This window comes from Mytilus trossulus, chromosome 14 (genome assembly GCF_036588685.1).
Source record: "Mytilus trossulus isolate FHL-02 chromosome 14, PNRI_Mtr1.1.1.hap1, whole genome shotgun sequence".
Lineage (NCBI taxonomy): Eukaryota > Metazoa > Mollusca > Bivalvia > Mytilida > Mytilidae > Mytilus > Mytilus trossulus.
The window spans coordinates 28649137-28672909 of record NC_086386.1 but is presented as its reverse complement, the minus strand read 5'-3'; the positions used below and the strand labels follow the sequence as shown (position 1 = coordinate 28672909).

At 33.0% G+C, this 23773-nt stretch overlaps 1 protein-coding gene across 1 annotated transcript; it reads right to left on the bottom strand.

The window, feature by feature from the left end:
* Window positions 1-10302: 10302 nt before the first annotated feature.
* On the bottom strand, window positions 10303-17191 carry LOC134697641 (uncharacterized). Its single transcript, XM_063559924.1, has 6 exons — window positions 17128-17191; window positions 16227-16320; window positions 13505-13599; window positions 12905-12976; window positions 12227-12452; window positions 10303-11531 (listed from the first exon to the last, which is right to left on the bottom strand). The coding sequence occupies exons 1-6, from the start codon at window positions 17134-17136 to the stop codon at window positions 10303-10305; spliced, it is 1725 nt and encodes a 574-aa protein (XP_063415994.1). The 5' UTR covers window positions 17137-17191.
* Window positions 17192-23773: the final 6582 nt, after the last annotated feature.

The window sequence follows — 23773 nt, the reverse complement described above, 5'->3', positions numbered from 1 at the left end:
CAAGTTAACTTAGTGTTGAGCAGACCAGTCAAAAGTTAACTTGGGAACAGGTCTGGTTTTGATCGGATTTGTCAAAGCAAAAGTTAACTTATGTGGCAGGACTGGTTTCGAAGTTAACTTATGTTAACTTTATGACAGGACTGGTTCCGAAGTTAACTTTATGACAGGACTGGTTCCGAAGTTAACTTATATCAATAGCGGACCTGTTTCCAAGTTAAATTTTGGCAGACATAAAACAGTCCTAGGACCAAGTCCGCTTTTCAAGTTAACTAGATTTTGGTCCTAGGACTGGTAAGTTCGGTCACAGGTTAACTTTGACCAGTCCAAATGACTGGTTGTCAAGTTAACTTGCTGTACAGGTTAGGACTGCACCCATCTGTACGGTAGAAAAATCAATGAAAAAAAAATCGGGAAAATTTCCCGAATTTTTCATTCTATTAATGAACTCAAACTCGTTAACTTGTTTTTCAGATCTACTTCCTGTTCCGGTTTTTCCCGCATTTGCGCAGATATCTGTCTTGTTTTCATGAGACTTTATTTTTTTTTATATTTATCAGTCTTGTAAAATATAAGAATGGATCTCAATACAAATTATTATTTTATAAATGTTTGATATGAAAAAAACGTTACCTGATGAAAACGTTTCTTTTGTTTACATCGAATATGACGTCATAACTAAAGAATGTCACAGCTAATTCCCTAACAACAGAAACAAAATCGGGAACATGACATACGATATTTCGGTTTCTTTTAACAACATGAAAAATAATACATACATACTTCGTCCCCATTCACAGGTTATGCCTGCCTCATATTATTAGAACTTTGTATAGTTGGTATAAAATGACTTTTAAGACAATCGACGACAACTTTACGGTTGAGTGATTTTTGGAACAAATGCGAAGTAAGGGTTATTTTGAACGGACATAAACTGAGTTCACCGCTTTTCAACATACGCACCATTTTTACGATATTATCATTTGAAGCTTGGCTAATTTTCCCGCCCTTAGTGTTAGGAAACTGCAATACACATCTGAGTAAATGCCAAGACTTTCTGACAACCAGCGACATGCAGTTTTGGGCATGATCCAATGAAGCCTTTCACTGCATACAATTACGAGAAGACTGAAGTTGTAGCCTCTACAATAACCCAAATCATCCACAAATTCAACCGAAATGGACCATTTAATGATAAGCGACATCCCAAGGTACAAAAAGCAAGAAACGCTCAGTCAGACCGATACGTTTGGTCTTAAACATATTCGATATTGACTCTGATGGGTGTACAAAGGTCACGAGAGTTCAATGGTGGTCACGGTAGATCATTTGGAGCAATTTCAGTAAAGCACCATTTGCGCAGAAATTGTAAAAGAGCACCAATGTCTTTCCTTAGTGAAATCTAAACGGCCGTAAGGCGTAAATATCGAATTTTGTAGACCAAAATTCATGCATTGTGTACCAAAAACCGTCAGTGGTGGTTACTTAGACATTTGGCCCCCATCTTGGCCAAAAGTCATGTGTTTCGCCCGATTTTAGTCCGATCGAGAAAATTTTGCATCAGATTGGACATGGTTTTGACGATGAAAACCACCACCAATATCATAAAGTCAGCTTGAGTTTGATATGCAAGACAAGTGGAAAAACATTCCTCGAGATCACATTAAACGTCTGGGATGATTAGTTCCACGGCGCTGTCGATATTGTTCTGTTCAAAGGGGTTGTAACATGTTTTGTTAGGACTGTGAGTTGATGATTCGACGTTGGATGTTTCGTTCACCTATCATGCCTATAGCGTCTGAAAGATGACAATGAAACCTTTTTGTTTCATATCGATCTATTGTTAAATTGTTAATTTTCAAGAACAATTTATTTTGAAAGATTATAATTTCTAATATTAATTTTATTTTTGAAAAACCAAGTGTTGCGTTTTCATTGGCACTCAGTATATTATTGTTCAATTAAGACCAATCATTGTATTTATACTGAGTGCCTATGAAAACGCAACACTTGGTTTTTCAAAAATAAAATTTATAATAGAAATGATAGTCTTTCCAAATAAATTGTTCTTGAAAATTAACAATTCTAACAATGGATCGATATCAAACAAAAATATGTCATTGTCATCTTACCGACGCTATAGGTAAATGAAACATCCAATGTTGAATCATCAACTCACAGTCTTTAAAAAAATAATGTTACAACCCTGTTGTGCAGCACAATCTCGACAGCGCCGTGGAATTAATCATCCCGGACGTTTCATGTGATCTCGAGGAATGTGTTCCACTTGTCCCGCATATCAAACTCAAGCTGACTTTATGATATTGGTGGTGGTTTTCATCGTCTAAACCATGTTTAATTTGATGCAAAATTTGCTCGATCGGACCAAAATCGGACGAGACACGTGCCTTTTGGCCAAGATGGGTGCCAAATGTGTATGTAACCACCAATGACGGTTTTTGGTACAAAATGAATGAATTTTGGTCTACAGAATTCGATATTTACGCCTTACGGCCGTTTTGTTGTCAATAAAGACAGACTTTGGTGCTCTTTAACAATTTCTGCGCAAATGGTGCTTTACTAAAATTGCTCCAAAGGATCTAAATTGACCACCATTGAACTCTCGTGACCTTTGTTCACCCATCAGAGTCAATATCGAATATGTTTAAGACCAAATGTATCGGTCTGGCTGAGCTTTTCTTGCTTTTTGTACCCCGGGATGTCGCGTATCATTAAATGATCCATTTTGGCTGAATATGTGGATGATTTGGGTTATTGGAGAGGCTTCAACCTCAGTCTTCTCGTAATTGTATGCAATGAAAGGCTTCTTTGGATCATGCCCAAAACTGCATGTCGCTGTTTGTCAGGAAATCCTGGCATTTACTTAGATGTTTATTGCAGTTTCCTTACAATAAGGACGGGAAAATTCATGACATTAGCTAAGCTTTAAATGACAAAATCGTGAAAATGGTGCGTATGGTCAAAAGCGGTGAACTCGGTTTATGTCCGTTCGAAATATCCCTTTCTTCGCATTTGTTTCAAACATCCCTCAACCGTAAAGTTGTCGTCAATTGTCTTAAAAGTCATTTTAAACCAATTATACAAAGTTCTAATATAATTAAAATAAAAGTTATAAGATTTTTTTGAAAAACAAAAGTGTTGCGTTTTCATTTGCACTCAGTATATATTTTGTCGTCCGTTTGTATATATGTTGTCAATCCAATTATATTAACACTATTGCATTGCTCATTTGGTTGCTAAATACTATATATGTAAATTATCAAGGTTTTCAAATGTTGGTAACTATTCTAGTTTAACCTTCCAAACAAGATTACACAAATCCGTATAATAATTATATGTCTATTTGAATAAATTATGAATACTAAAATCTAATCAATATAACAAATTTCTAATGATTAAACATTGAATGAAATAATTATTTACAAATATACAATCTGGAACTACATTTGTAATAAGGATAGATAACAACCGATGTCAGTTAAATTAAAATTATACTAAGTTAAATATAAATTTGAACCGTGTGAATATAACCATTTCCAGCTATTGGAGAATAAAAAAGAAAAAAAAACGGAAATTATTTTCCTGAAATTTTGATGATTCATTGTCAGATCATGCATCAGATAGTCGTTTTACTAGAAATGGGTTAAGCTTGAGAATTGATAAAAAGTGGTGGATTCGAAAACGATAATCAACTAGCGACTATCAATTCTTTAATAAACATTTTCAACACCTCTCGACACCGACTAATGCCACCTACAGTTTACATGTTAAATGGATGGGTCGTCTCAAAGACAAAAACCATCATGATTATCAATACGTACCATATTGGATTGGCGGTTATATATTGTCTTGACTTTACAGCTTCAGAATATATATAAACCAAATAAACAAATAAATATATTTTTCTGTCATATTATATTCTTATTTTGTATGTATTTTGTACGACATTTCATGTTGAATTGATTAAAACAAATACAGCAACCATCCTGCATCCTAACCCGCTTTCTCTTCAACTTGATGATTATGGGAATCCTTTACCAAATGTTTGCCGCATGTAAATAAAAATTAATTTGTTGGTGTAAAAGCTTTTATGAAATTTTCCAAAATTTATGAAAAAGAATTACTGGACTGTCCGTACGTCCGTATTACACTTGTGAACATGACGAAATTGTTATATTTTTTATCGATCGTCACCTTAGTTGATGAACATATTCTGAAGGTATAATCACTTATTGATTTTGAAGGTCTTAGGAAAGTATCACATCTTTTTTTTTTTATCAACGGCGGACTTTTCCGCTTCAAGATATTTTGTAAGGGGTGGTGTTTTTTGGAAAACAAAATATGATTGACTTCTCGTTTTAATGTTACATCATCTTAAGCAGTGCTTTTGTAGACGAAACGCGCGTCTGGCGTGTATACTAAATTTAGTCCTGGTATCTATGATGAGTTTATTTACATGTACCGGCGTATAGAATTTATATTTCAATTTGTTAGTTAATATTATAGAGCTTAAGTTATTGACATTGCAAAATCAATATGGACAGTGCTGCGCAGGGGTTTGGTGTCCCGAAAACAAAATACCTTGTCCCTTCGTCATAATGTCTTTTCCCCGTTCCTGAAAATGACCTTTGGGTTTCTCGCAAGGAAGGGATCAAATTTCGGTTTTTATCTATACATGTACAATGGCATTGCTGTTTTGTTTTCATCGGGTCAAAATTTATTTCTCTATGTCCAATTTCCCGAAAAAATTTTGTACTTTTTTCAAGTTTTTCATGCTTAAGATTTTTTTGTATATCATCTATGACCATACATAAGGGAGGTTTTGAATCAAAATAGGGAGAAATAAGCCGCTGCATTTCCCGGAGGACTGTGGTCTACATAGAGACCAAGTTTATTCAAATCGTCATCCTTTAGTTACAACACCTCAAATAAATCGTAAGCCAGAACATTTGAGAGAAAGAGCAAAAACCTTAATCGCGTGATTGGTGAATACAGAATTCAAGTGGAACACCAATTGGTGAATGGAAAATATACAAAGTATTCAGTACATTATGGAAACACAAAACCAAAACTAACAGATATTGTTGAAACATGTGCCGCCCTTATCAACAGACATAAAACATTGTTTAATTAAATATCAACTACAATCAAACATGCTTTGTTCTTTTCATTTTCCAAATTCCACCAGGCTAGCAAAAAGTTCAACGTCTAAAAAGATGAAATGTGACTTAAAGTTTATCATTTTCTTTATGATAAATCTAAAAAAAATCCATGTTATTTGGACTCTGTAGCGAAGTTCTATCACTGTCAATGAAAGCAATAAAAATCAATAATGATTTCAATTTTTATTTTGAGACGACCCCTCACATGTTACCTGTCGTAGTCGTTCTCAACTGTAGGTGTCGAGAGATGTTGAAAAGGTCTATTAAAACTAATATAGGATGAAGGATATTGCCTAAGTTGACGCCATCGAGACCTTTGTTAGCAAAGGAAAGATTAAGGAAAGATATTTTCTCTTTTTCATCTTTTCCAATGCGGACTGACGTAAAAAGTCTGTGACTCGCAATATCCGAAATTGGTTTGAATAAGGGTTTGTAACATTGGTTTCCAAACATAAATTGAACGGAGATAAAGTATTGAAAGGGGTAATGAATAAAATTTCATGCGAATTTGATGAATATCTAACGGCTTTTGTATAAATGGCAGAAAGTCATTAATAGAGACATCATGTAGAGTAGCTGATGTATAATGCCGATGACCATGACTGCGTCTACGTCGAGTAGAGTTCAATATGTATATAATTAACATATGAAATAATGTTTTAGCAGTATTACTGATGGAATTAGTAAGAGAAATAAGTGTCTGTTAAAAGAAACAGTTGTTATACTCTATTATTTATTGCAGAACAAGACATTATTCTTCTTAATCGACATTTTAGTTTCTTTTCAGAATATAGATTGAAAAAATGTATTAAAATAATATAATTGTGAAAATCGTGATACAATCATGAAATTTGGTATATGGGTGGACTAAATGATAATTAAAAAAATTCAGCTGCTTGCCATTTTTTTCTAGATGGCCACCGCTCATTTTGCAAATGGCGTAATAACCAATTGGTTATATTTCGTAAATCTTTTGAAAACTGTAATAAGTATAATCCAATGTATTGACGCACACATCAAAAACAACCGTTAACAAGTTGTTCCTTGTAGATTATGTAGTATCAAGGATTAAAAAAAAAAAGTATTTTTTCAGCTCAAGCGCACCAACAGGGCACGACAATCCAGCACCATGAGGCAGTAATTAGTTGCCCCTAAACAAAATGTGTACGAGTTGATTGAAAATGGACATCACACTAAACTCTTAAATACATAAATGAACTAAAATTTAAAAAAAAAAATACAAGACTTATAAAGGCAAGAGACCTCTATACAGACGAAACAATGAGGTGAATATTATTGATTTTTTTGTTATGGTGGAAACATGAATATTTGAGCCTTTGTTAAAAGTTCACCATTTTTTTCTTTATATGATATAGACATACATGTAATCATTATACATATTATTCCTCTAAAATGTTTTATGTTATCAAATAAGCATGTTCCAAAAGTTTCATTCGGTGGCCTTTATGGTTCATTGAATAGATATTATTTGCTCTGAAGACTCAACTTTAACAAATAATCTGTCGATTTCTGTGATAGAATGTTAATCATTCAAACCACTATAGGGTCGGTTGATGAATGAAACTCTGCAAGCTTCCAGGTTGAAGACCCGTCCTTGGACAACCCATATTATATGCAATATATAAATAATATATGTTTTCTCTATCATGAATATGAATCTTTCTTCTATGTAGATACAAATGTAAGACATATGACCCATAATTAAGATGTGAACGATTTTATATATCATGAGTATATATGATTAGATATTTAATTTTTAATCAAAAATCATTCAATTGTATACATTTTTGTGACATGTTTTTAAGATAGTAGCTAGACTGAAGAATAAGATATTCATCTTTAATTCTTGAAGTCTTCTACTTCCTAGCTAAATGTCTATTATCCATCATATCTTATGGATTCTTGAATGTCATTTAGTAGATGATTTCAACATGTTCAAAAGAATTTTGCTTTAAGATATGTCTTACCTTTTTTCCAAATGAATATGTTACAGGTTCAATGATCAAAATATAACTGAATTGTGTTCTCTTTTGTATGTTTCCTTTCCTGAATGAAATTAACTGATGCGTTTTTATTTGTGTATTACTTAACATGTAAAATACGACCATAACAGATAATCATTACAATTTGAGGGGGAGGATATGTTTAAAACGGAAATTAGTGGACAAAAACATGCAACGTTGCATTTAAACATTAATGTTTTTCCTGTATATGTTATATTAACGCCTAAACAATTGTTAGTCTCAAAATATTAAATGATATCACGACAAATTCAGAATATTACAAAATATGTTAAGAAAGAAGGATACAATACCTGCATACAGTTACCAGTTTCTTAAGATCATGCACAAGATGTAGAAATTGATACATTGTGCATGGCGAAAAAAGGTGTAGGAAGATGTAGTATGAGTGTCCATGAGACAACTCTCCTTCCAAATAACAATTTATAAAGTAAATCATTATAGGTCAAGGTACGGCCTTCAACACGGAGCCTTGGCTCACACCGAACAACAAGCTATAAAGGGCCCCAAAATTACAAGTGTAAAACCATTTTAGACTTAAAAAGACTAGATGAAACACAATATTCAACGGGCGTGGTATAGTTGGGTGTAGACTTTGACCCCCTGAGGGTGCATTGCGATTTCTAGCCAGTGATTCAAAATAACAGAATAGATAGAATATATACCTCAAAAGTCGGATCATCTGTTTTCTACTGATTGTGTTCTCTCCCCGAGTGTGAAACTTCGACTGAGTAAGTGATGCATTATTGAAAATATCCTTAGTGTTAAATGAATTATAAGATATAAAACAGGAGCTGTGGTATGATTGCCAATGAGACAACTGTCTACAAGAGACCAAAATGACTCAGACATTAACAACTATAGGTCACTGTACGGCCTTCAACAATGACCAAGCCCATACCGCATAGTCAGCTATAAGAAAAACCGATGTGACAATGTAAAACAATTAAAACGAGAAAACTAACGGGCTTATTTATTTAAAAATCAAATGAACGAAAAACAAATATGTAACACATAAACAAACGAAAACCCTCGAGTTACAGGCTCCCGACTTGGGACAGGCACAAAAAGTCATACATAAATATTTTGGCAGAGTTAAACATGTTAGTGGGATCCCAACCCTCCTCCAAACCTGGAACAGTAATATAACGAACAACGTCAGAACGAACTATAAATAGAGGCCCTAAAGAGCCTGTGTCGCCCTACTTTGGTGTATGTGAATATTAAACAAAGGACGCCGATTGATTCATGACAAAATTTTGGGCGAGCGAGCGATTTGAAAATTTTAATAGAAAAATATTTAATTTGCAAATTTTTTAGGCGAAGCTGAAAAGGTAAAGGCGAGCGATTAATTTTTTTTTTGTAAACATAAAATAGTAGGTTTTGATTTATCACTTGTACTTTGACATTTCTTTAATTTCTGAAGTATTTTTCCCTGTTCACCAAGAAATAATTAAATCTGGTCTATGTATGTGTGACTGACAATGAGACCATTCTCCATCCAAGACATAATCAGTTTAGGGGCAACGCCTTAATGTTATAAATATCCTTTTGTCATGTTTTATGAGGGATCAATATAATTTATAATATATTTGTTTGTACAAAAAGGGTCATATTTTCTCAAAGAACTATATATCTATCTGGTATTAAATAGTAAAAGTTTACTCAAAACATGTTAAATAATTTTGTAATATTCCTGGACTTAAGCCATGTTAGCATATTTACTTTAACAGTTTAATATTATTCAAAATAAGTGGACCCCTCTTTTTTAAAAGTTGTTTAAAATATGATGTAACTCTCCTCTTTTTGAGTTTCAAATGTTTTGTTTAGAAGAACTATACTAATCCTTGGTATTTCTATTTTCTTTTCTACATCAGTGAAATGACCCCTTGTCTGATGGAGGGTTGTTATCAACCTAATAATAACAAACACAAGTCGAAGTACGGCCTTTTACACAGGGCTTTGATACAGACCAAACAGCAAGCTATAAAGGACACCAAAATTATTAGCTTGCACAATTCGAACAGGAAAACCAACAATCTAATTTATATAATATCCAAATGGGAAAATACCAATGAACATGTACAACATCAACAAACGTTAACGATAACTGCTGAACGACAAGCCCAAAAATCAATCAGGACAGGCGTATAAACATGCAGCGGCTATGTTGAAGGCAAATCATTCAGAAGTTCTTTGTACTTTATTCTAACAACGAACATGTTTTGATAGGGAATATAAGTAAGGGGGAAAGAAACCAATTTTTAGTATCTTTTTATAATTTTTACAAAAAGAAAACGGTGCGGGAAATGGACATGATTACATTTCCGGATACGGGAAGCGGGAATATAAAAAAAATTAAAACATTTGTTTTGAAAAAATAGGTGCGGGCGGTCCGTCGAACAAGGAAACAAATTGGTATGGCCTAAAGGGAAATTACTTCGAAAGGGGTCAACTGACCATTTCGGTCATGTTGACTTATTTGTAAATTTTACTTTGCTGAACATTATTGCTGTTTACAGTTTATCTCTATTTATAATTATATTTAAGATAATAACCCAAAACAGCAAAATTTCCTTAAAATTACCAATTCAGGGGCAACAACGGGTTGTCTGATTCATCTGAAATTTTCAGGGCAGATAGATCGTGACCTGATTAACAATTGTATCCATGTCAGAGTTGCTCTAAATGCTTTGGTTTTTGAGTTATGAGATACATACGGATGATTACGGGTTATGCTCGAAAGAAAACTCCTTTGACGATCGTAGCTACAGAAATGTCTATGATTGTAATAAAATTGCCTCTCCTCCACTTGTACTGATCAATAAGAATATCAACGAGTTGCGGCAAGTTGTATGGAGTTAACGATTGTGATTGACTTCAAGTTGGTGGTCTCTAAGAATTCGTAAGTAAAATCTGTGGATGATAAGAGGGCATAATGTAAAATACTTACAAGGTTTTTTTATGTATAATGTAATTTTGTCTCACATGGGTATACAACGGCAATCGAATAAAATGAAAGATAAAATCATAATTTGAAGTACTGCAATGAGTGTGATATTACTTCAAATATAATTATTTTATTGTCGAAAGTTCATTCCCGCAGGATATCCATAAGCATCGTAGCCCACACTTCCATAAACCCAAAGTCCAAATATTATTCCGGACTTATGTTTCAGAGTATGTTCACCACTTGAAATTGGTTTCGTGAAGGAACTATAATTAAATATGCCAAAAACCAATGTGTGTACTTTATCTGCAGAAATAACAGTATGTCCATCTAGCAAGAAATTATTAAATTCTCCCGTTATTACAGTTATGCTAATATAACTTAGAAAACCTTCCGGTACGACGAAGTGGTAATATGGTCGGTATTGGTTGATACCAGGTATTGTCATCATGAAAGCATCCCCCTTGTCAATACCGAATGTCTGTGGGTAGATCATCACAGATATATCACTGGAAGCTGTAACACGTGATACCTCATTATGTGGGAAGTCATAAAAATGTCTTCCATTGATCTGTCTTGTCACATTATTACTATACTTAGATTGAATCGTTACCAAGGTATCGTTGACACTCAACAATCTAACAACACTGTCAGGTCGTATGTTTATGTGTGGAATTATATAAGCAATATCCAGTTGGTCAATTGGCAGAACCATTTCAATCATTGGATTACACTCTATGTTGTAACTTGTATTGTCACATTTAAAACCACTTACAACAGCTATAGGATCGCTACTTGTGACCAAGGTCCCCGTTAAATCAGAAGTTGCATTTAACGAAATTTGAAATGTTTCATATTTGTTAACCATAACTGTTATATTATCACCATTAAAATATTGTTGATTGTTGAACTTTACAAAGCCAAGAGAGATTTTCAGGTTCACCGTTACCGATGTGTACGATTTTTTTGGTGATAGAGTGATCACATTTCGGGAATTTATGTTTTGAAATGAAGGAATAATGTAAGTGGTACCTAGATAACGAGTAGGTATTGCTAAATATCCGTCACTGTAATGATGTTGATAGTAAGGAGGATTTAAAATAAATCCATAAACAGACGCAATATTCCGGCCATATATCTGTAGACCAGCTTGCTTTAGTCCATCAGTCATAAGCACGTTCTGATCTAGGAGATATTCAGTCTTGTCTCGTATAAGACTGAATTTTTGGGTGACATGAGTACCGAATTCAAAAGCTGACAATACTTCGGAGTCGCTTGATGTTAAGATTACTTTAGGTTGAGCGTGTTCATAGTATTTACTGTCCGGAAATAGTAAGATGAAATCAGTAGGTTGTGAATCTACAAAGATACATATTGTTTCTTGTGTACAATTTGGAAATTAGTATGGCGTTCATTATCACTGAACTAGTATATATTTGTTTAGGGGCCAGCTGAAGGACGCCTCCGGGTGCGGGAATTTCTCGCTACATTGAAGACCTGTTGGTGACCTTCTGCTGTTGTGTTTTTTTATTTTGGTCGGGTTGTTGTCTCTTTGACACATTCCCCATTTCCATTCTCAATTTTATATATTGATATAATGCGTGGAAAACTTGTCTCTGTAACATATTCGTAATATACCTGCATCAGTTGCAAATATGAGCGATACTCCTAAACTCATTGTTATAGAACTTAAGATACATTGCAATTTAATTGAAAAATCTCTATTTGCTATTAATCGGTAATTAGTATTTTATACTAAAACGATGAATATTACCAGAAATGTATGTTTGCTGTAAAAATCTACTTTCTTCTGATGAATTTGACAAATAGTTATTGATTTTACATATTTTTAATTGCAAAGAGTTTTTCTTATTCTAACATATTGTCTTGTATGTGAAGTTATTTTCAGAATGTGTTCAAGAAAGCTCATGTTTTATTTGAAATCCTTGTGCTGCAATAATTTGTCAGTTGCATGCAAAATGTAGGTCTTTCTTATATTTAATACACGTATGTGTCGACAAAATATATATTGTACCTATATATATAGCTTATACCTTTATTTATTACGGGCGTTGTAAGGTAGCTTTTTGTTGTAAGTGTCGTGGCTTCAATAGTTTTGACAGTAACTGTATTCAATTTGTCAGGTTTCACTGGCTTTATTGTTAACGTCTGACTTTGGAATCTTTCGTTACACAAATTGTAATTACAGCATCTGATTTTCTGGATTGATCTATTATTCCTTCTTCCAAGAACAGGATATGGGTACTGCTCACTTGCACACTGTGTTAGATTTTAAATCAGAATGATCTTATTTTATTTTAAAGTAGAATCACAGACATAATAAACTCTAGGAAAATTCTAAACGTAAAGTCCCTAATCAAATTGCAAAATCAACAGCTCAAAAACATCAAACGAATGGTAATCAACTGTCATACTTGGTACAAGCATTTTCATATGTAGAATTGGTGGATTAAACCTGGTTTTAAATAATTTGAAGACCGTTCGAAGCAAATGCCATCAATTTTTGTTATACCAGTACTGTGTTTAAGTATCCGATAACAAAAGTTTAAAATTGTATTTCACGAGATTGCTGTCGAATGCACACCGCTCTAAACCTTTCTTCCACAATTAAAAAGATGTATTGAGTTTAAGGATTTATCACAATTGCCATGTATTGAATGATCAGTACAAGTTTTTTTGAAGTCTTGTAACTAAAAATGGTATATACATACTATATTGTTATCCTTACAACCACTTCGATATATTATTTCTCCGTTCCATGATTCTTCTGATATGTGACACATCTATACAAGATAAAAATAAAAATTTAGCTAAACAAATATACATTATTTGGAAACTAAGGTTTTGATTCCATTTTAATGTCGAACTTATCGTCAGATTATTCTTTTCTTTAAACGACCATTTGGGTCATCATTGTTGTGCTTCGCATTTCAAACTTGTAGTGTTTCTGGTGCCGATATATCTAGAAAAGCGCATCGGACACACCAAAGTTATGAATACGTTTTTTTCTTAAATTTTACATACTCTTTGATAAAGCGGAACTAAAGCTTCGCAAGAAGGTTTAGTACGATTAAGTAAAGCATGGGGAAAAAGTACACAGCTACATATACGTATTCACTATCATGAGTGAAACGCAAATTGTCAATGAAAAATATTTTGTTGTTCCATTGACTATACGTATATTTCTGAATGTAAATTTCCAATATTTCTATGTTGTTATTGGCTTATAATAATTTAATCTTGTTTTTTTCCTTTTTCAATGATTAATTGCAAATTTCATGAACCTTTTTTAAAAAGATTAATTATAGTACCTCATCATCTCCACAAAATGTTACTTTATGACATGAATCAGACTGCAGTTGTCCGTCACACTGATAGCAAAGTGTACCATTTTGTCGTTTCGGTGCTTTTTTGAATACAAAGAACAAACTTTCAATATTCAGTAACATTGGTAAAAAGCTTAATTTTAAATACTAGAACACACCCGTGATATCGCGGGTCCATGACTGAATTAAAGTATATAACTATGCACAAGTCTTATTTTAGTATTAGTATTGTCATCTGATAATGTCATGCCGATTATAAGATACACTGTTTTCTTTGCTTTCAAATCTTTCTGTTTGAACCCGTCGAACAGGAACTTATTAATTATTGGTAATATTAATTATTTGGAAAACAAAAGGTCGTGTATTGGAGTATTTTCTTAATCAACAGCATTGTCCTATATTAGTTATAAATAAAGTTGAATTCTTTGATTCGCTGTTTTACGCAACAGCAGTGTCCTATATTAGTTATAAATAAAGTTGAATTCTTTGATTCGCTGTTTTACGTCATGCCCGCTAACAAATTGAAAACTGTAACTATACGCCTTATTTTTAGTCCAGATTTTTAGTATTCGTATTGTTATCTTAGAAAGTCTTACTGATAAAAATACTACAATAGAGTATACAACTTGACAATTGAGTAGTGTCAACCCTGTGATTATGACCCGTGTATATAGCATATTAATCCTGAATACACCGTTTTTTGGTGCGCCTGTCAGATGCGGAACGTACAGATAAGGTAATAGGTAACAGGTGAATATACTATTGGTATCGGTATCGGACTCGACCCGGAACTTCTTAATTATTGGCAATATTAATTACGTGGAAAACAAAAGGGCCTGGAGTGGTGTAATTTTTAATCTACACCTTTGTACAATATTAGTTATATATAAAGTTGAATTCTTTGATTCGTCGTTTTTACGTGATGACGGCTTACAAATTGGATCTCGTAATTTTAGTATTATAGATACGTACGCAATATAAATGTGACATAAGTAAACATCTAAGGCCGTGTTCACACCAAACGCCGTGTACAGTAAACATGTTTACAATTAGTTTAACGTAATGGACACTGGTTTCACATTACATTTGTTCACATCTATACATCTTGTTTAGCTACCTGTACATAACTTTTGTTCACACTTGTAAACTATATGTCATTTAAATGTTCATTACGTAGAACAGAATTCAAAGTTTTCGGACAACTTTTCTAGAAGAAAGGGAACGACCATTTGACTTCAAAAAGGGGGATGGAAATATTCCAATCGCCAATTTGATAAAAAAAAAGATTCTGGTCATACAGATGATAAAAAAAATATTCTGAATCAAGAGTTTCCCGTTACATTATAGTGTTAAATATTGAAAAAAAAAGATTTTGATCACCAGCATCGAACAAAAAATCGAGATAAAAACGTAAGCGCGAAAAAAATTTACCCTCCCCCTTTTTGAAGTTAAGTGATTGCTACTTTATGAAAGCCATTTTTATAATTTGCAGTAGTTTGAATATACTAGAGATGTCTCGATTACGCATTAGAAAACGTTAGCTGCAGCAGCATGCTTACAGCCGAAAAAAAGGATTGAGATATAAGGGAAAACTACATTTTTATCTTTTCTGTTTGTTTCAAATGGTATTTCTTCTCCAAGGAGTATTTGGTAAGGGAATAGGGTAACGTTGTTTTTTTATTATTTCAAGTGTAATTTGACGGATCTGAGATACTAGACAAACATATCATTTACCTCACACTTTGTTTAGTAATGTATTTATGCGTGAATCGTTGTTTGAGTAAAGACCAGTGGCAAATATTTCTGTGTACGACAAGTCGATTCGGGAAGACCTTTTCAAATGAATCAGGCAGCAACTATTTATTTTATTTGTTTTGAATATTTTTTTTTGGGGGGGGGGGGGAGGAAGGGGGTATTAGGCTATAGATTTTTTTCTACAAGTCGAAATCAGTTTTAGGAAATCAGGGACAAAAACTGGAAACAAATTGTTTCTCCAAAAAATAAATCCATAGCCCAACATCCCACCCCCTCCCCCTCCTTTAGGTTTTATACTCAACTATAATAGCCATCCCCCTCCCTGAAAATTAATTGGTTGCTGCCTGATGGGTTCGGCAATGGTGCTGCTTTGGGTCTTGATCAGAAATTGATAAAATTAATAAAATTTAGACAACAATTTCTGTAAAGAACTATACTAATATTTATCAAAACTATCAATTTTGCTCAAAAATAGTTTCCTCCTTAAATATATACACTGTAAAACTAATGTCCTAAATGCATAGTTTTGTGTACACTTAACCTACACAAGGCCTACATTGACTATCGACTGTGTGTAGATAAAACATGATTTACACTACATGTAAACATTGAGTTTAATCAATGGGAACGCAATTGTGTTTAGTTTACGTGTGAGTTACACTAACACAACACCGAATTTAGGTCAATGTGAACACGGCCTAAGATCACCATATACTAAGGTTTGACACTTATTATTTCAATGCATAAGTACGAGAAAAATGAAATCTGATGGAATAATACGCATACATGTACCTACATTTATATGTGGACAGCAATGTATCAATTTTCAAATCCCGTAAATCGATTTCAAAGATACGAATCAAGTTTACACATCAAACAAAAATCGATAGTATTCAATATGCAGGATCTCCAAACGGAGTAAGGCATTTTGGAAAATTAATAGTTTAATTACCTTCCTCCCCACATCCAACACTGTTGCAAAGATCAGATGAGCAACAATGTGAACATATTCCTGTATGGTTCACAGATATCTTTGATTGACATAACTGTAAAATATTCATATTTAAAACAATGATTTTAAGTATTGCAGTGCATCTAGCTCTATAAAATGAGAGTAATAAACGAGATAGTATTCAATAAAGAGCAATATGAAAAGCAATTATTTCGCAGTAAAAAAGAACATGAAGAACGTTTTACCTAATATGCGAGGATAGTTTTAACATGAGCATTTTGAACGCCTTCCTGTTACATATTACGAATATATGATATCGAAGTACATACACATGATACTTCTAACTAAACTAAAAAAGGGGGTCTTGATGGTCAAGTGGTCTAAGAAGTTCAACTTCAAGATTGGAATCCTGTTAGCACTGACGCTAAATCATGCACTTGGCTATCGATTTCGATTTAGTTTTCTAGGATTGTCAGTGTTCCTGTCTGTGCCCGGTGGTTTTCTTTTTGCATTTCGGCATCCTTTGCCAAAAAGCAAAACTGACCATCTTGAATTAGCACAATAGTATTTATAGTTGTGTTTAGCATCCATCAATCAATCAAGCAATATAATCAAGAAATTCAAGATTGTCTTCTATAAATATCGAACGACTATTCCAGATATGTTTTGTTATGTTTTATACCAACGTTCAATTGTATTTTGTCTTTATAAAAAGTAAGCCTCGTTTTGCTTCTTCGACTTTTTACTACTAAATTGTCTTAAACAAAATATACTAGATGATTATTAAAAACAAGATTAAATGTCGGAGCTTAAACATTAACGATTTTTGTATGCATTTAATGGTATAATTAAAAAAGAAAAAACAAATTTCACATAAAAAAAATATTTTGATAAATAATACTTCTGCCATAGTGCATCCTTGACGGAAAGACGTATCACCATAGATGTCAACAACCCGCTTCAAACTGCACACCTAAAAATATGTTTTGTATTGTTTCATTTGTATGTAATAATATTAATTAAGTACTGTCTTATGATGATGTACAAACGTGATGTCATTGCCTTTAAAAAACTGAAATAAACTGAGGCCGACGGCCATGAGAAATATTAGTTTTTTGTTAATTTAAAAGGTCAACTAAACCACATATGTATCGAAAAAGAAGACATTTATTGTTTAATTCCTTAATCTAAAATGTTAATATTTATCAAAATTATTTGATATCAATTAATATCAATTAGTTTTACAACAAAGTTACACGTAAAAGCACGCGACTTTCTTTTAGCGATGAGTATTCTATTCTTCATTTGAAATGCATTTTTTTAAAATTTCAATCCATACAGAAAACACTGCTAACGTTCTATCAATATTGAGTAACATTGTTTTATTAAAGCCATTAGATTAAACATACACAGAGTACAGGTTTGTCGTATACGTTCATGAGAGGGAATTATGTTTAGCCTTCTTACCAATTTCTAAATTATTGGGAACATATTTAAAAAAATGTAATTTCCGCTGAAAAAAGTGAAATGATTGTTTTCAAGTATTATTACCTGTCCCGTTTTGCACTGTTCAACATGATTGCAAAATCTCGAATGGCTTATATCTGCACAATTATAACAGATGAGTCCTTAAAAAAGAATTCAAAGAAAAGTGTTAACATACTTGAAGCTGTATGTAACATGTGTAAAAAAGATAAAAGCACGATAAAAAAAAAAATCGCATCAGAATGATATTGCTGCGTACAATAAGTCTTCAATGAAGCTGTAAATAAAATAAACGGTACAATCACACATCTGCAATACACAAATCATTCTTATTATATGATAACAAAGAAAAGACAACAAAACAAAACAAAATACCTATGCTCGACAAACAGATTGTGACGCGGCGAATGTAACAAAATTTATGGGATCTAAAACCTCATTTGTGTACTTATGATGAGTGTACTCACAACACGAACATAGAATTTCATTTATTCTCATATGAGTACTGGAGGAAAGCACACAATTGCAAATATATAGCATTATATAATAGCAATACCATATATCTACCTGCATCCACCAAGTTCCAAAAAACATCTTTTTACAATATAAAAGTAAGAAGATGAGGTATGGTTGTCAATGAGACTAATCTTCACAAGAGACTACAATATCATAGAAATTAAGAACAGTTACTGATGACTGGTCACTGCACTCAACAATTAACAAATCCCATACTGCGTACTATTAGCATTCTATAAAAGACCCCGAAATGGAAAATGTAAAACCAGTATATTGAAAAAAAAACTAACAGCCTGATCTATGTAAAAAATGATATACTAAAAGCAAATAAAATACACAAAAACTGAATTACAGGCTCCTGACTAAGGACCGGAACATGTTAGCATATAACCCAACGTTCCTGGTATATCGTCTTGACACATACACATGCAGTAAGTCCTACTGGGCTATCAAGATTGAGCTTTTATATATAGAAAGATTGTATGTAATTCACACTTTGAAATGATTACCCAATGTTATCTGCCCTTTTACGTTTTTCGTTGTAAAAGTTAATTGTATGTTAGTCTTATAGCAGTGTTATTGCATCATATACGATTCTATACAAAAATATGATTTCAAAGTAAGTCCATTTATTGACTTACAGTATTTCACTTTTTGGAATAACCCGCTACTTTTTAGATATAAAGACAAATACCACGATTAGTGTTCGTGTATTTCGAAATGTAGATCTTGTTTTCGTTTATTTAAAGTTATGGCTTCATTTTGCTTTCAGTTACTATTTTACATTACATTCTTGAATGCAATCTTTGACTGTGGCAGTTATGTTTAAACTGGTTTTCTTTTTCCCTATTTTTAGATATAAGATCTTAGACACCAAAAAAATCATGTGTTCTGTTAATTCAGCAATAATTTATAGCAAGGGATGTTTGTTAAAGAGGCAAATATGCATACATATAAGAAGACGCTTTTGTCTGTCCTCGCACTTGGTTTTACTTGGACCTTGGGAAATCAGGCAATTCATCGATTTTTTTTTATCTTATCGTGTGTATATTTATACACAATAGATAAACGAAGTTTGGTTATTGATTAACAAAAGTTTTCTCATTTATGTGTGTTTTCAGCCGGTAGAATATTTGCCTTCTGTTTTGTTTCTACAGCACCAGACCTGTATTTCAAAAAAGATGTCATTAACTCTAGATAGCACTTACCATTGGCAATATTGGTAAGTATAGCACAAAGCAGCCAAATACACACCGTTTGGACTAAAACAAAAATGTTAGAGTGGAAAGTGAGTAACAACAAATCAGAAAGAATTTGCTATATACATTTGTATACTTTCAATTATTTAGTCATTGTTAACCATCCCTGACGGTCACATATTATACATATAAACTATATTTATTTATATTTGTTTTCAATTGAAACACAACGCTTAATTATAACACAAGTAGTTAATGTTAGTGGATATGAAAAATGAAAAAAAAATGGGATTGCTAGAAGTAACTTACGTATTGGAGACATATTGTCTACACAACCAAAGGTTATCTTTCATTATATACAAGGTTTAGATATATTACGTAATGCCAGTTGTAGAAATAAAATAATTTGCAATCTAGTATATGTAAGTCCACCATTCTCTACATTTGAAAATGCCTGTACCAAGTCAGGAATATGACTGTTGTTGTCCATTCGTTTGATGTGTTTTGTCATTTGATTTTGCCATGTGATTAGGGACATCCGATTGAATTTTTCTCGGAGTTTAGTATTTTTGTGATTTTACTTTTTTCAATAGAAAATTAAATGCAAATAAAAAATTTATCTGATCAGGAATAACTTAAACGTTTTCACTGCAATTGCAAATAGTTGAAGAGAAAAACAAATTTAAGAACATTGTAAGATATAACAGGAATTGACCCTTAGATGTTTTTCCGGTTTTAAGCACTGCCTTAGTCAACGGGTTCATTAAGAGTAATGTTACAGCTGACTTCGTTCTCTTAGACCAAAGCGTGTATCAAGTGTCTTGAAATATTCAAATTTTACTTCAATGTTTGCATACCTTATTTTTTTTAATACATATAAATAAAGTTAGGGGTGAACGTACCGGTTGATAATGGACAGCTCATTTATGTCGCACATTATACGCATGTTCTAGACTATATAAAATGATGTTGCGATATCAATATAAACTCTGCGTTACACAGACCAATATGCTGGGCCGTATTTTTAACGCGCTAGTTTAGAAAATTACAATGAGTTCTATCGGCACACATTTTTCTGCACCTGTTCTACCTGAAGTATAGTACGTAGCAGAACAGTAAAAACTACCCATCTTGGGTTTATCCCGTGCGATATTAAACTAACGACATCCCTTACTCATATCGAAACGGTTCCTGTCTTTAAAACGAAAGGATTACACACTGTGGGTTTTGTTTTTATAAGTTTGTCCGAATATTTCATCGTTTTGTGATTGTGACATGTACTTTTAACTGTTTACCAAGCAAAATGTCATGTTTTTTTTTCTAAATTGGTTTATAATGTATTTATAATAAATGCAAAATGATTTGTTTTGATTGTTTCTTTATTCCACGAAAGGATTTATTTGATTATTAATTATTTTACTGACACGGAACAAAGTTTCAGTGGCTGTCAATATTCTCCGATCGGTTTTTTTTAAGTCTTTTGATTTTATGTTTATTGTTGTTGTTTTTACTTTGGTGTTTCATATCAATCTGATGAGTTATGCCATATGTATTTGTATCGGATGTCTACAGTTTGTTCATATGTTGTGCAGAGTCATTGATGTCCAGGTTATAGAGAGGGTGTGGCGTTCCAAGAGGGTATTACCGGCCCAGTAGTCAACACTTCGTAGTTGACATGAATATCAATAATGTGGTCATTTTAATAAATTTCCTGTAACAAAACTTTGAATTTTCGAAAAACTTAGGATTTTCCTATCCCAGGCATGGATTACTTTAGCCGTATTTGACAATTCTCAATGCTTTTCAACTTTGTACTTGTTTGGCTGTATGAATATTTTGATATGAGCGTCACTGATGAGTCTTATGTAGACGAAACGCGCGTCTGCCGTACTAAATTATAATCCTGTTACCTTTCATAATAACTATTCACCCCATTTAACGGTCCACTGAACATAGAAAATGATAGATTGGGCATCTGCGTGCACTATGGACACATTCTTGTTTTATTATACTATAGCTCACGCTACGTATCGGTTTTCTCCTTTGTTAAAAACTGTACGGCGCATTAAAGCTGATTTTAATGTGGACTCTTTTTTTTTTTTTTTTTATCTCTAACTCATTTTCAATCGTATCATATCTCCTATTCTATTATGATACTGCAGTGTTCCTTTTGTTTCTTTTGTCTTTTGTTTTGTAGTCAACGGAAATAAAATTATGCATTAAATTTTACGGACACCATCACAAATTGGTTGGCCGTAATGGAATAACCGTTTCACAAACGATATCGGATATGTTTCTTACGTCGTAACTACAATCCCCTTCCCTTTCATGAATTTGACCTACCGAATTAGACTATTTACTGGATTTGTAATTACATAAGCAACACGACGGGTGCCGCATGTGGAGCAGGATCTGCTTACCCTTCCGGAGCACCTGAGATCACCCCTAGTTTTTGGTGGGGTTCCTGTTGTTTATTCTTTAGTTTTCTATGTTGTGTCATGTGTACTACTGTTTTTCTGTTTGTCTTTTTCATTTTTAGCCATGGCGTTGTCAGTTTGTGTTAGATTTATGAGTTTGACTGTCCCTTTGGTATCTTTCGTGCCTCTTTTTTGACAAAGGATAAGTTTGTACGCATGTTGAATTATTTACTAATACCACTGCGTTCTGTGCAGGAAAAAAATCAGGCTTTCTAGACATATGTTATTCATTGTTGTTTGGGTCTCTTTGTAGGTTTTTAAATTGTTGAAGGAGTTGGGTGTTTGTGGTTGATGTCGTCTGTTGTTCTGTTCACTATTTTTGGATTCCTGCGATCTTTTAACTTGTATTTCCTCTAATTAGAATTATATCTGTTTCATATATGTATCATCATCTATAATCATAATATTTATCAATAATTATGCAAAATACCTATTTTATACTTGAACATTGTAAAGTTTAACGCAAATTGATAAATGAGACATACTAGTATGTAACGAAATGTTAGGGCTGAAACATAGAAATTCGTTCTGGATCACATGAAATCATTCCTAGATTTTGGTGGGGTTCGTGTTGCTTTTTTTTAGTTATCTTTGTTGTGTCATGTGTACTATTGTTTGTCTGGATTTTTTTTTCGTTTTTAGCCATGGCGTTGTCAGTTTATTTTCGATTTATGAGTTTGACCGTCAATCTGGTATCTTTCGTTCTTCTTTTATCAACTTGGTCATGCGTACTCTTCCTTAAACAATATCGAACATATATGTGCAAGACAATTATAAATGTTACCATTTTGGGCAAACAAAACCCCAAAACGACTTAGGTTTGGCAATATTTTTAGAAGATTAGAAACAGCCGAACAAGTAATATAAATGCATCAATATGGTAACACTAATATCAAAGTGTCTGGCCTTTGGTTTTACAGTCATCCTCTATGATATTTCGGTAGTTTTCCTGGTCAAGTAATTTTGACATGGATGCCATTGTAGTCGGTAATTTCAATTCGTCTTTTATTTTACATTCGCCATTGTTGGCGGCTGTACTGTTAATATTCATTATAGTGTTAAATGAATTTGACCTTCCAGCTGTTAAGTTTATTTCAGCAGAAATTTCATACTGATGTGATTTCCTTTTCATTTCTTTTTCTAATTGCTGATACATGTGCATATATCCTTCTTTATCGGAATTCGGAAGTGATGAAGTCGAAGATGAGGAATTGCTCCCATTAGTGCGTATGACACCTTTTCCGTAGTCATGTTTTACGGACTTCCGTTTTTCTAGTAATGCGTTATATGGATGGAGGTATCCATCTTCTGTTTTATCGTGGAAATTTGATTCCCCTTCATAATCATGGGAATCTTTTTTTCCCACCAATGAATGATACGGATGTAGATATTCATTAGTGTCTTTAGTTTTATCTTCAATGTCTGAAGAGTCACTTACAGACGAACTTACAACGTCTAAGTACACGTTTGGTTGTTTCGGTTTGTCACATGATTCTATCATCTGACTTTCGTCAATCACGTGATACATGTATAAGTCACTTTCCATCTCAATATCCTCCTCTTTTTGTTGTTTGTCATCCAAAGCAATGTCTTCTGGATTTGTTATTACATGGAACTGCTTCTGTTTAGCATTGATCCTATGTTTGTTGAAAAAATAACACAAGGCTAGGATAAGAATGAAACAGGCTGCTGCAAGACAGTAGATTATCAGGTTTGTTGATGAAAATGTGCCTATCAAATAAATAAAGTTGATAGTTGTACTAATATAGGAATACTGTGAGATTCTTTTTTTTTTATTTCTGTCATAGCTAGGCAAAATGAGAACATTACATATAAAATCATTATTATAATGTATTTTAAGTGAAAAAAA